The sequence below is a fragment of the Cavia porcellus genome, unplaced genomic scaffold (genome assembly GCF_034190915.1).
Source record: "Cavia porcellus strain 051 isolate PalLab524CR breed Dunkin Hartley unplaced genomic scaffold, mCavPor4.1 scaffold_1, whole genome shotgun sequence".
NCBI lineage: Eukaryota > Metazoa > Chordata > Mammalia > Rodentia > Caviidae > Cavia > Cavia porcellus.
This window is the reverse complement of record NW_026947484.1, coordinates 177,959,029-177,974,289: the sequence shown is the minus strand read 5'-3', so window position 1 is coordinate 177,974,289 and position 15,261 is coordinate 177,959,029. Positions and strand designations below refer to the sequence as shown.

Sequence of the window (15,261 nt, the reverse complement as noted above, 5' to 3'; positions counted from 1 at the left end):
AGAATTTAGAAAGGAAAGGAAAAAGCAGATGGAACTACAAAAATACTTGAAGAAATATGGCTGAAGTTGGCCCAATATTGACAGAAGATGTAAATCTATGAAGTTAAGTAAGCTGGGTAAACCTCAAAATGAGTTCTATCCAAGGAAATTTCATGCCAAGTTAAACCACAGTTAAACTTTTGAAAACTAAAGACAAAGAAAAAGATCTGGAAATTAGCCAGAGAAAAATGCAACCTTAATTATAGGAAAAAATCCAACTAGAAAACTGTAGAAGAAAAATTGTAGGTGAGAAAGTATCTCTCTGGAAAAACTATGGAGACTAGATGTAATGATACATTTTTCAACTCCTGAAAGAAAAGAATTGCCAACCCAGAATCATCCTCTACTCAGTGACAGTTTTTATCAGGAATAAGGGGGGAGGGTATCAAGACCTGACCAAATAAGGGAAAGCAAAGAACTTGTCACTGAAGATTTGCCCTAAAAGAATTGTTTAAGGAAGTTCTCAAAACAGAATTAAAATATTAAGAAACTTTGGAATATTCACAAGGGAGAAAAACCATGGTAAATAAAAATATGACTAAATAATATAATTTGCTCTTCCTCTTGCATCTTCTACAGCAAAAAACTGTAACTCTCTAATATGGTTCTAAATATATATTAATAAAATATTGCAGTTATATATATTAATAAAATATTGCAATTATAGCAGTTATATTGTACATGAGAAGGGAAAGAGAGGTAAGATTTCTGTACTTCACTTTGAATATGAAATTCAGCAATATATAAAATGAGTCATACATCATGACCCAGTAATATTCACTCCAGGGGTACAATGCTAACTCAATATTTGGAAGTTGTTAAACGTAATCTATCACATTAATAGGTTAGTGATGAAAACTCACAGGTGATGTCAATTGATGGACAAAAAGTCCCACAAACAGAGTTCATTATCCATGGATGATAAAAACTCAGAAAAGTGTAAGTACATAGGAATTTTTAAAAAGTTAATTCTGAAATCATACAAATAGCATTGTATTTAATGATGAAAGAGTAAACATTTTTCCTGTAAGACCAGAAAAAAGCAATTCTTATTCGCACAGTGCTTGAGTTCTGGCCAGTGAGGCAGGGCAAGAATACGAAACTCATGCAGGTTAGAAAGGAAGACATATAACTTTATTTGTAAATAACATAATTCTCATTCTAGAAAATTCCAAGCAATTTACAAAAAACAAAAAGCAAAATCCCTTTCCCTAGAATTAAGAGATGAATTAAATAAGGTTGCCAGATACAATGTAAAAAAATCAATTGCATTTCTATATACCAGTAATGAATTCAAGGACATTGAAAATAAAAATACATTTAAAATTATTTGCTCAAAGTAATAAAACATTTAAGTATAAATCTAAAAAGAATGCGGAACTTGTATGCAAAAATAGTATTATATTAAAGATAAAAATCAAAGAATATTTTAAGCCGACATCATGTCTATAAATTGAAAGTTGTAACATAGTAAAAATATCAATTCTTCCCAAACTGAGATACAGATATGACACAATTCTTATAAGAATTATAGCAGGTATATTTTGATGATGTAGACAATATTATTCTAAAATTTACATGAAAAGACATAAAACTAGAAGAGCTACAACAATTTTGATCAAGAAGAATCCAAGTAATTTCAAGACTTCTTATATAGTTGCAATATCATAGTGAAATAATCAAGCTACACAGTATTAATGGATAAATGGAACACAGATACAACCTTGAAATAGACTTATTTAATGAGTCAATTGATTTTCAAAAAAAGCATTCAATAGGTGAAAGATAGTTTTTTCAAGAAATAGGAAAAACATCTATATGTAGAAAAACTAAGTTTTTCCTGAATTTCACTTTATACAAAAATTATAATGTATCATAAACTTAAATATAAATGTAAATATAATACTTTTAGACACAGGCATAGGATAAAATCTTCATGAACCAGGCCTAGGCACCAACTTAGACTTGATACCAAAAGCACAATCCACAGAAAGAAAATTTGATAAATATCTTTAATTAAAAACTATCTGCTGTAAAGTGACCCTCTTAGGAGAGTTTAAAAACAAAAACATGAACTACAGAATAAAGAGAAAAATTTGAAAGTCATATATTTGATAAAAGACAAATATATAGAATGCATGGAGAACTCCCATAAACAACAACTAAAAGCCAACAAATGAATTAGAATATAGACAAAGACCTGAGGAAACTGAAGAAGATATCCAGGTAATGAATAATAGTAGGAAAAGATGTTCAAAATCACCATTCCCTAGAGGCATGTAAATTAAATGGAATATCCCAACACAATTATCTAGAGTGACTGTAACAAAATAATCACTACAACATATGCTGCCAGCGAAGCAGAGAAACTGATAGCCTGCATTTCCGACGGAAAGGCAAAAGATCTGAGCAGTTTTGGAAAATATTTTGTCGGTTTCTCTCAAGACTAATCATGTAATTACTGTAACAACCTACAATTTTACTAGTGGACATTTAGTCTAGTTAAAATAAAGCCGTCGTTCACATAAAAACCTAAACATAAATGTATATAACAATTTTTTTTACAAAACATCAAAACCAAGCTTTCAACAGCAAACAGTTAAATTGCAGTGTATTTATATTATGAAAATACGACTCAGCAATAAAAGCAATGAATATTGACACATGCAACGTCCTACAAAGTTCTCCAGAGAATTATGCCAAATGAAAAGAGCCTGTTAAAACCCACATTTTCATATATATAAGATTTCTGAAATGAAAAACATATGGAAATGGAGAACATATAGGTGTTTGGGGGCAGGCTAGAAAAAAGAGGGAGGTGTCTGTGACTCTAATCACACACTGTATCAGCTTTAATAAAATTGATAGCTCCTCATGAAAGTCACACAATTCTCTTTCCAATTATTTTAAGGAAATACCTTTTATCTAAGTGTTTCTTTATAAAAATACACGTTGATTTAAAATTATTTTTTACTATCTTACAAACTTACGCTATTTGTGTTAGTGGTTTTCAATTGAGTCCTTTGAATCTTTTAGGTAAACAATACCATAGCATGCAAATACTAAAAACACTCTGTTTTAATATAAAGTACTGAAAATAGAGTAGCCTTAGTTTATTAATTTTTATGGTTTTTCCTCAACATTTTCATTTCTGATGTGTACTTTTTTCTTGAAAACTGTTCTATAGCTCATGCTTTATTTTCATATAACCATTTGCATATTTCTACAAGATTTACAAGCCTCAAGTGTTAACAGAAAATTCCTCTTAACACGATGCAATGCACAGTAATAATAATTTGCTTTACGTGTTTGTTAATGACTGCCTCAATGGTAAATATCCACAATACCTTGAAATGAAGTAAAGCACTACCTTAACCCACCTGCAAGTGCAAATAGCTTTTCGTGTGTGCACACACAAATACACTGCCATGATTTTAGTTATAAATTTGGAAATAATCTCAGTAACTAGATAACATAACAGAGATAAATGTGTGATTAGCCACTTCCTATTATCAAACAGGGCCTTCCAGATGGCTCACTTTGATACTAAGCCAGTGTTTCTCAGGGTCAGTAGACTTGTTCACCTTTGCTTCTCTATAAAAGGAATGGAAAATTCCCAGGAAGTTGAGAACCAAGCAGAGTCTCCATATGCTGTGCTCTAGTGTCTAAAAATGAAGCTCATTTTATTTATTTACTCATCTATTCATTCACCAAAAACTTATTAATGCTCATTCCAAGTCTACATGCTGTGCAACAGAGACTGGAAAAAATTTATCTTGATTTAAAGGAATTTTCAGAATATTAGAGAAGAAATACCTATCAAAAAATTGTAATGCTATGCGTTAACCATGAATGGAGAGAAGATACAGGGGAAAACTGAAAAAATCTAGATCTACCTGTGCCAGGGTGACAAATTTATGGATGAAATGAGAGTGAAGTTTTCATTGGAGAAGTGCATTTGCTGTAATCCTTGAAGGCCTGGTAAAAAGTGAACATACACAGAAGACATATAAATTTCCAAGAAAAGAGAATGAAACTGCACTAACAATTTAGCCATGGAAAAGGACTAAAAGTGTCCAAGAAGCCGCAAGAAGCTTGGAGTGGCTGGAGCACAAGGTGGTGCAATGGTTAAACTCAAGCAACGATTCAATTCTAGTAGAATCACATGTGTTGATATTTCTTTCCAAACTTTTAAAAAAAGATGTAGTATTATTGCTTGAATCTCACTGTACTGCATGAATCTAATCTGCCCAACAGAGAACTGGATTTTTCAATTGACATTTGAAACTCACTGGAGTCACACTCTATGTTGTGGGGTGTCTTGTAGTATCCCTGGCCACTATTCACTGGATACCAGTACCATTTTCTAGCTCTAACACACAAAATTATCCCTAGACGTTGTTACATGTTCCCCAGGTAGAAAATCACTCCTTGTTGAAAACCATAACTGCAAAGCAAAATGACATTAATCAAGTCTTAATCCAGACAACTGAGCAAGCTTTTACCCACATCTCATTTCATTTTTAACAATCTTACTATTATTGACCCTGTTTTTCTGTCTTTTTTGAGACAGTCTCGTTACGTAGTTCAGCCTGGCTGTGAGCTAACTTGTTGACCCTGTTTTATAGGAAACTAAGGTACATGGAAGGAAAAAAATTCCTCAAAAAAAAAAAAAAAAAAAAAAGAGTAAATGAATCAGGATTCCTACTACTAGTTGCTACTAATAACTATGTGTAAACACATAGTTGCACATGTGATCTGAATCTATATGTTCTAGCATCACTAATGCTTAGCTTATTACAAAGGGCATCACAATTTCAGTGGGTTTGGGATGATCAGTCAGAGCCTGATTCTTTCTAGCTTGAGCTACCATTGTGAAGTGACTAATATTGGCTGTCATTCAAACTTGGCAAAACATCTAACATGTAGTGAATTTCAGCTCCATGTAGACCAGTGAAAGCAAATACCAGGGATACTAAACTACATTTTAGAAGCAGCCAATTTTTTTACATATAATCTGGAGAGAGCAGCAAAATACTTGTGGATCATTTATTTGATGGATCATGACTCTGTACTGGGTGCTGTGGATGGATTGCTGGAACAGTGTGAACTCTGGGTCAGACGGCTCAGGGTCCGCGTGCTTCACTCCACCTCTTCATCCCTGAGTAACAGCAGGAAAACCTGAATTCTTGAAAACTTCTTTTGCAAAGAAGGAATTTAAGTAGACACTTGGCCAATAGCATATGGATCATTTTAAGAGATCCTGTTTTGAAAACCTCAAGATTCATATGTAACTAAAGCAATAATGTGCCAGAGAAATTGTCTATGGTATCTTTTGGCAGTTGCCTGCCTTTCATGTTTTCAAAAGAAATGTGTAATTCTTAAATTATTTAAGTTTTACTCAACAGTATTGCCCCAAGGTGAAAATCCTGTAGCATCATTTAAGAAAGATATTGACATCCTTAAATCTTATTTTATTCAAGGCACTATAAGCAGAGCCTCTAAGAAGCTTTTCTTGCATATGAACAATGTCACACAACAGATGTCTAGGACTTATCTTACATAACTGAATCAAGCAGTAAGTCCAATAAGTCTTGGTAAAATTCTTTTAGGTGACTTCTCAGAAACTGAGAAACAATAATCATTATGATTAGGTAACAACTGCTTTTGCAAGTCAGAAGTTTCTCAATTCTTCAATTTCAGTAAAATTGAAAAAAGACCCAAGGTAATTGTCAGCTAATAGATCATTTAAAATACTTTTCTGATGACAGGTAACTGAGGTTATTTTTGGCATGTAACTCAGGAGAAACTCCAACAATTGAGTGACATCAGCTTAATACATCTCTGGTATGTCCCATTTCTATATTTATGTGAAGAATGTTTTCAGCACTAAAATTTATAAAAATAAGAGAGAAATTGATGCCATATGTTCTCTTAATCTAAAAGTAATCACTAAAATCCTTGAATGCATGCACTAATAATCCATTTCATTAAAAGATAAGTTTCCAAAAGTAATATGTATCAAAATGTATACTATATTTAGTTAGGCATGGTGGCAAATACTAGTAATTCCAGTGCTCTCGGATGCTGAAACAGGAGGACCACAAATTCAAGCCCAACTTTGGCAATTCACTGATTTAACAAGATCCATTCTCAAACAAAAAAACACACGAAAGGGATGGGGATATATATTTTATATATATTCATATATTTTTATATATTTATAGACACATATTTATATTTCACATTATATATATGGCAAATTATATACAAATAACTGATAAATAGATCTAGAGGCATATTTTGTCACCAGAGAGTTTAAAATTCTTGTAAATTTTATCCACAACTTTTGTAGCAGAGAAGCCAAAAGGGGATCAATAGAAGGCTTTGGGACAAAAAAATATATTACAGTAGAATAGAATTAGTATGTGGTAGAAGAGGACTAGAACTAAGAAAGTAGACACCAGGCAAAATGCCTGCATTAAGAAAGATATTTGTTCACAAATGAATGCTTGGAGGAATCAGATTTGCTAGGATGTCTAGATTTTGGTGGGTACATTATAAAGTGATATAATAGTTGTCTGTTTTTTTTTTTGTTGTGATGTGTGTGTCTATGTATTTGCATATGTGTTTTGTAGAACAGAGGATTGAATCCACCCAGTCATACACACACTAAGCAAGTGCTCCATCCTGAGCTACAAACTTCAGTCTCAGCTCTAATGGTTTTGTTTTAAAATGTCAATATAGAATTATTAGAATTGTCACATTTTAAAATTCTGCTAAAGACTTTTAGGTGGACACTAAAAACTTAGTGAAGAGAATATGGATATTCAATATTTTCAGGTGGAAGGGAAGGTAAGTAAAAATGGCTGAAGACCACGACTTAGTAGACAGTCAGGTTTTTCTTTGCCCTTTCTCATTTTTATTGGAAAGAGTCACTTACAATGCTGCCGGAGAAAAGAATAGGAAGATTTTACAGAGAAAAGATGAAATTTATCACTATTTTTTGCTCAAATTTAGGCTACTACATATATTTTTATGAATGTTTTGAAGGTATGTGATACATCTACTTCACAGGTTTTGTGATGATTTAGTCATGGCTTAATTCTGTGTGTTTTTGGGTTATAAAACCATGTAAGACTGGAAAGAAAGGACACCATTGGAGCTGAGTGCGTACTCCATTTAGAGGTAAACTGAGCTAAATAGCCTCTACAAAAACGGTTAGAAATCTTCCTTCTGTTAATGGGAACTAGTGTCAACATTCTTTCATAAAAAGCAAAGAGGAATATATTGCACAAATTCCTTACACCTTACAAATTCATTACTAGGTACCATTGGGAATCAGGGTGTGTGTGGGGGGTCACTTAAATTCTGGATAGAGAACAAGATTTCCAAATGGTTTGGTTTCCATTCAAGAATTTCTAGAGGAATTACTCCTCTCTGTTTCCAAATAAATGATATAATGTTTAGACAGGAAGATGTGTGTGTGTGTGTGTGTGTGTGTGTGTGTGTGTGTGTGTGTGTAGGGAAGCAGCAGGGATATATTTGCATTTATGTACACACACAAGAAGATAGTCCTACATAAATGTTTTAGTGTATCTATTTCTACAGGGTATCCTCCTTTGATGGAAAATAATACAACTGGAGCTTGGACTCAAGTTACCCGAGCCTTATGGTTGGCCTCCAGCCAGGAATAATTTTCAATCTGCTCATTCCAAGCTTGCTGAATGAAGTCAGTTTTTGTACAAGAGCAGTGTCTTCAAGATGTCTATTGTCTCTAAGCTCTGCGTCTCTCAAATCCCTTCAGAGAAAATCCAGGACAGCTGCAAATACTTGGATTTATAAGAGTTTGCTGGATAGTCACAACTGATTCAATGATCTACCCATTAAAATGACTACTCTAGTAAATCAATTGGATGTCATATTTAATTTATTGTTGGCAAAGGTTAACCAAATGTAAATATTATGCTTTCAAATAAATCAAATGACTTTGAAAATTGTCTTACCATGTGCTTTTGCACTAGGGATTCTATGGTGCCCACAGCAGGCAAAGTAACCACGGAATTACCTAAGATTTCAGTAATGAGCTCCTATCCACTGAAAATTCTGGTATTAAAGTTGACTTCTTATCTATATTTTTTCTCTAGCATTTAGCATGATCTCCAAAAGCAGGTAGTAGGAATACAAATGGATTAGAAAGTCACTGCTTTTCTGAGTCACTAATCTGGTAAAGGAAGGACACACATACGGTAGGAAAAAAGAGTCAGAAGAAACATGAAACAAATTCTGGGGAATAACAAAGCATAGTATTTAAAGGGAGCTGTAACTGGTACTGGCTCTTAGCTCAAAGGAATCAAATAATGCAAAACCTTTACATCACAGTAAGAAGCCTGAGTTTACTCTGTAAATGGGCCATAATTAAGAAATGTTAAGCATGAGTGTGACATAACCAGATTTTTGTTTTATATAATTTATTCTGTTCTTTTCCTTACAAGTAATAGGTTGAAGTGTGTGAAGTTACTGTTCTGTAGGTTGAAAATGATTACATATTGATGATCTTTTAGGAAAAAACTAATATTTAGAATTTGAAATTGTGTTTTTAGTAGTGAGTATACATTTATTAAATGTCTATCTCTCTTTCTTTCTGTCTGGTCTGTAGGGCCTGGAACCAGACAACTTGAGCTCCTATCTATGCTTGACTAGCCACATGACTTTGAACAAGTTACTTAAGTTTTGTTTCCCACTCATTTTTTTTAGTGCATGCATAGGTTGATGGGTTTCATTTTAGTGGTTTTACTTGCTTAGGTAATATTCTTTGTTTCTCACACTTTCATCACTTACCTTTACCCATCCCTTCCCCGAATTTTACATTTTCTTTTTTTGTGTTCCAATGCTTAAAATGCATTTTGATCAGATGCATGCCTCCACTATTTAAACTTCCAAACTTTTAGTTTCCTTATATAGAAAAAGGAACAATTCTTCAGAGAGTTACTATAAATATTAAAGCAGTTTCTGGCCCATAGTAACTATGATGGATCTATATCAAATACAGAAATGCTATTATATATGCTTATAAGTTGTTATGTTATTATTGCTGTAACATTATCGATCACCTTATCATCATTGTAACTGTCCAAACAACTTCTATAGATGAAGAATAAAAAAAGAAATACCAATAATACATCTAGAAAACAACACTTTTCTACCTTTTCTCAATTAACTCAACTTTGTACACATGGGTGCAAAGCATATACATATATGCACATATATATAAACCCATATACGTAGATACACATGTGGATCTATGTACGTATCTATGTAGGTGTCAATGTAAAATTATGACACTGGTTAGTTCATTTTACAGAAGAAACAAAGTCATCCAAAGCTGCTTAGTTTGTAATTTGCAGGAGCTGAATTTGAGCCAGATCTTTCTAAATTTTTAAACGTTTCTAGCACAGTTCTATGTCCAGGATATCTGGCAAGCAATACATTCAGAAAGTTATTTTCAAATATAGACAAAAATAAGCCAAGTGATCTCATGGAAACAGGGACTTAGGGAAAAATGTCCTGGGTCCCTCCTTGGTTTCTACTGATAGTTGGGTGTATCAATTTGAGCAAAATTTCATCTCTCTTGAGACCTCAATTTCCTCTTGCACGAAGAGCAGTTTAAAGCAGATAATCTCTGAAGTTCCTCTGGCTTGAAAAAGGAACAATTTCCTTGTGAAAGGCACTGTTTCTACAATGGGGATAAATATGCAGCATTCCAACTATTCAGAGTAAATGCTGATCTCTTCTCCTTGAGTGATAAAATAAATATGGCCTAGTCATCCTGCAGCTCTGAGCTTAGAGATTATTTTAGCCTTCCCTGGAGTCTGTTCTTCATACCCCTGGCATTTTTATTTCATAGCACATATCACAGTTTGCAGTTACAAATTTGATTTGTATGGTTAGATGGTCTATTTCAAGAAGGATGTGACTACAACTTTGCTTTCACAACTGAACCTCTACTTAGCACATTGCACAGGGCTCAATATGACAACGGTTCTCAGTAACATTTGTTGACTAAATGAATTCTAAAAGGGGCTCACTGAGTTCAGAGTTGCTAGGTTAGATGATTTAGAGCTACTGTTTCTTTTGCATTTTAGGAAGAAAAGTCTGATAATGAGTGTTTCATGCCATAAGAAGGACATGATTTATTACTTTGCTCTTAGCTTCTAGCATGACAGAAAAGCCAGTAATGAATTTTGTCTCCTTGCAACTACACAATCACCGTAAACATATTGGAGCACCATGTAACTTTTCCTAATTTTTTAGAAATAAATGCTAAAGAGGACAGTATGAACATTTATATTGATGCAACTATTCTGATTTAAATTGTGTAGTCAAAAAGCATTAAACTGAGGTTTACTCGCTTAAGAAAAGGTGTGGGTAAACTAATCTGTTAATGCATGGTGTTCTTGGCTAGAACCAACAACAAAAGGCTTGGTGTCCTCTCTACTGACACTTTAATGACAATTCCACTCAACTGCCTACATTTTATAGACTACTGTACCTTTCATCTTGGAATGTAACAGTGGTAGCAGCCAAAGCTACTTGGGTAACGGAGAGCAGTGGGTTTATAAACTGCCATTTTCACTGTTCCTCTGGCACACCCCTGGGATGCAAGCTTCTAGTGCCTTGGGGCAATGGGACCTGCGGCAAAGTGGCTGAGGCCAGCCAGCAGCTGCACAGTGATGATGGTGGCTTGTTGGCAGGGAATGGTGTGGTCAAGACCACACCGAAAGCAGACATGCTGACTGCAGCATGGAGCAACAAAAAGGAGATTTTCTGCCTGTATTTGGTGGGTTAGGATGGGAGGCGTGAGGGAGGGAGTGTTGGAGAGAGAGCCAAGCTGGGCTGCTGATGGGAGTGTGGGAAGATTCAAGGGGAGGGAAAAACAAGAGGAGGCACTTTGCCAACTCAGAGGCAGTCGGGTTGATCCCCACCCCACCCCCCACTTCTGTTCTGCTTAAGTGAGAAATCCTGCTGGATGAGGGTGAGAGCTCAGCCAAGACAGCAGTGACTCTGCTGGGTGAAGGCGAATGTTGGACCTGGCAGGGATGTGTCTGCCAACCGGGACCAGAGCCAGGGGAGGGAGGACAAATGAAGGGAAGTGAGTCGAGGGATAACAAGAATAAAGGAGAGTAAAAGAATGGCACAAGAAGAAACCTTCCACGAAGAGAATGAGAAAAGAAGACAGAAGACACGCTGGCTAAAGGAGAGAGAACCCGCAGAGCAGGCTGACCTACCAAGTGGCACAATAAATCAACTCTCATATGCAACAAGCAGTGAGCAACTGCGTGGTGCAGAAGGAAGCAAATCGAAAGCCCCTGTATTTTCCTAGTGGGCGTTAATTTCCATGGGAATACAGTTTCCCAAAACAGCAAATCATGGACATGCTGTAAATTTTTTTTTTAAATTTGCTTTTTAAGGTAAAAACAGAATAAACAAAATGCTGTCCAATACAGAAAAACCACATACTACTTGTAAATATTAGCTATTTCCTAAAATACAACACAGAACACAAGAATCCTAAGAATGCCTCTCTAATAAAACAGAAAGATCTTCTTGGAAGAGGATTTAGAGAAGGTGACGTTGCAAAAGTTGAGGAAGTAAATTCTATTTTGAAGTGATGGCACTTTCTAACGCCCTTTTGTGGGGGCTTGTGAGGAGCCAAAAGTTCATAAAGTGAACTACATTTTTTTATTTTTGAGCAGGGCGGGACAAACAAGGTTTGTGTGGGTAAGGGAAGGGGATCCCATTAGCTTCAATCTCATGGGGAGATGGGGGCATATTTTGGTTGAGGTAGCCAGAGAACAGGTTTTGCTAGTTAGATTAATTACAAATAAAAGACACAGATGATATCTGTAGAGTTCCCTATTCAACCCATAGCTGATGGTAATGCATGATCCATGACAGCTGACACCATAGAGCTGTCCCGTTGATCCAGACCTACCAGCAGTAATAAACATGCATTATTTTAAGACATTCCTTTTGGGGATCATTTGTGGCATAGTGACAGATAGCCGATATAGTGACACACCAACTGGAGACTCACCTGTGCATTCATACTGCAGACCTTTCCCATAATAGCCCTTTTCACAGATGCATTCAAATTGACCTGTGTGGGTCCCACATTTACAGCTTGCCATTCGGTCACAGCAGTCTTTGCCAGCTTCACAAAGATATGAGCAGTGTGACATGTCCTCTTGAATAAAACTCCCAGAAGGTAGATCTATCAATAACGCATGACAGAGGGTAATTAATGAAATGATTAACAGTTGAAGATTATGCTCATTAGTCTTTAAAATGTAAGCACAAGTTGAAGAAAGTATTTTTTCCCATCTGTCTAACTTCCTTCTGCTCTCTACTCCAACCCAAATACGAGAGTGTTATTTGCACCACCACACTCTGGGAATTTGTTTCAGCCAGTTATTTCAGTCTGGGACCTCATCATAAGTTCCCAAGGTCATGCAGGGTCAGGAAGAAATTAAGTACTTTAGGGAGGAATCGCCAGATGCAGGAGGAAGTAACACAGTCAGTTCTTCAGTTCGTTTCTCTGCTTCTAAACTGACAATGTTCCACTGACTCCATATGAGGTCAGACAGCAGTAACCACATTTCCAAAATCCTTGTTCAAGTTAGAAATAAAGCCACAGCCTTGACCTCTGCATAAGGGTGTTGACTGTGAGCTACTGATTTTAGAATGAGTACAATTATGTCTGTAATTATTTGCTTGAAAATGTAAATAACAACATATCCTAAGTTAAATCTAGTCTTTCTTTTTAAGCACAGTAACACAGGTTACAGAAATAGAGACTATTCTGATTATTTGAGCCATGATAGGTCCAGAAGTAGGGATGGGCCCAGGGTAGGAACTCAAGTGGCTATTAGCAAGACATAGGCTGCAGTCACACCTGGGAAGGAAATTGGTGATGGCCTTAATTATGGAACATCTGCACTTCTGCATTAGGACTGAATAGCAGGGTCAAAGGGAAGGCTATAGCTTCAATAGAGAGACTAGCACAACCAGGCACCCTATTGAAACTTCACAAAATAAACTGTGGTGTGAGTCAAAGAACCACAATTGGGTGCCTTAGGACAGCCCTGAGACAAAGAACCACAAGCGTATTTGGCAACAGAGCAATTTAGGGAGCAAGAAAACCTAGCTGTCAATACTGAGGCTCTAGCATTTAAGTCTGACAAGAGCTAAGTGGATAAATTACATATGGGGAAAGCTACCATTCTGCAACCAATGTCTGCTAAGAATGGCTAGAAATATAGTTTTAAAACCAAAAAGTGGATTCATGAAAAATGAAAGTACCTTCAAAGAACACAGAGACAGCGGAATGAGGCTCATTTCTTTTGATTATGTTTTTCCAGTTAAAACAGAGTTTATCTTCACCAATTCTGGAAACTTATTCTACGTATTAATTAAGTGTAATAAATGTGGAGTCTTCCAAAATTCTGTTGTATAACAGTAATCCAAACCCTAAGTTTCCCTCACTCTACTGGAATTCCTAATTCCAGTAACTTTTGCCAGCATCTTGCCTTAGAGAACTACTAAATCCTTTTTGCTAATAGCTATAGCCTGACAATTCATTGTTAACTCTTCTCTTGGAAATACTGTTGAGCTAAACTGCATATTATGAATATTACTAATTAGCTGGGTGTGGTGGTACAAACATGGGAACCTGAAGCAGGAAGATCATCATGAGCAGAAGCTACATAGTACATGAGTTCAAAGCTACATAGTAAGTTCGAGGCCAGCTTGAACTATAGTGCAAGACCCTGTCTCAGCAAATCAACCTCCGAAACTAATTCTTCGGCATCTTGTGCTGCCATGATATCTCCCAGGGATGGAATCTTTCACATGGAGACCTGAACGGACCAAGTCTAATTCCTCACAACCCTAGAACTTCTGTCATCTCATTGCAGTCCTCATTCTGTTCTCCTGGCTCACACAGACACAGAGCCATACTGTGATAGGAAAGTTCATCTTTAAAATATACAACTAAATGTTCTTATAAGTGCTGCACAAAGAGCTCTAATGTATGCATTTGTAGATGGTCATTTTAGGATTGATGCTCTTAAGCTTATATAAAAGGGATATTTGTCCTAAAATTTTCAGGGCAAGAAACATGTGTGATTTGTTGTTCTTATATCTTTATGTGTATTTCTGGAAGAATTCTGCTAAGATTCACCATGCATGTCTCTAAATATTTACTTCATCAGTCCACATAACTGTAAATGAGGTCTAAGTTAAGTCTTCCGACTCCGTGTGTGGGCTCAAAACATACCTTAATTCATTGCAGTGATCCTAACAGTTCTAGATGGGAGTGTATGGATATATTAGTGGAAGTCTATCATGGATGTTAAGAAACAAAACATTCTCTTGTTCCAAGGATAAAATGTTATCTCTATGAAGCTCAGAATATCTGATGATGCATAGAGCATATGCAGCCATTATGCTCAGCAAAAAATCTGGTAAGGATTTAATATTACTCTTCAGTGGTTTTCAGGCAAGTGATAGAGAAGATAAGGTTCTTTTGCTGTGTTATTAGGTTTTGTTACCTTCATGCAATGCTCGGCGAGCTAAAGCCTCAAATTCTTCAAAACTGTGTAGCAGGTAGCAATGTTCCTCCTTTGGAGAGGAAGCCATGTCATTCAGTTCTCGAATGTTTCCTTGCCATATGCCAAACGTGAAAATCTCCACCCCCAAGTCTCTCAGCGATGCTGCAACTGGTCTAGGATCTCCTCCATTGGAATATCCATCAGTAATGAGAAAGATAACTTTTGTTGAGTTTTCTCTAGCATGGCGAAGGATTTGCTGTAAAGAAATAGGAAAAATTAGACTGAGTTTGCACTGTGTTGCTTGCTGTATGGTTCCTTCCGATCTAAGGCAGCCCACTGGCACTTCACATCAGCTAGGATGATGTGAATCAAATAGAATAAACTCAGGGAGATAAAATAGAAATGGACATAGACCAAAATCTGTGATGAGTGTCTCATAGAGACATAATAATTCTCAAAGTATCTAAAATATGTCATCAGCATCATCAGAATCACTGTCACTATGGAGGTTACTAATAAAACTCCCAAAGCATTTATATTATTAATTTTGAAATTAATATCATTTCATATTTTAAACTATCTTTTATTGATCACCAAGCTCTTTTGAGAA

General features: G+C 35.7%; 1 protein-coding gene across 1 annotated transcript in view; it reads right to left on the bottom strand.

Moving 5' to 3' along the window:
• Positions 1–15,261, bottom strand: part of Svep1 (sushi, von Willebrand factor type A, EGF and pentraxin domain containing 1) — a 176,936-nt gene that overhangs the window by 135,858 nt on the left and 25,817 nt on the right. The window contains exons 2-3 of the mRNA XM_063260974.1: positions 14,652–14,907; positions 12,137–12,313 (exon numbers count right to left, since the gene is read on the bottom strand). Coding sequence (XP_063117044.1) covers positions 12,137–12,313; positions 14,652–14,907 — 433 coding nt within the window. The remainder of the gene's footprint in view (positions 1–12,136; positions 12,314–14,651; positions 14,908–15,261) is intronic.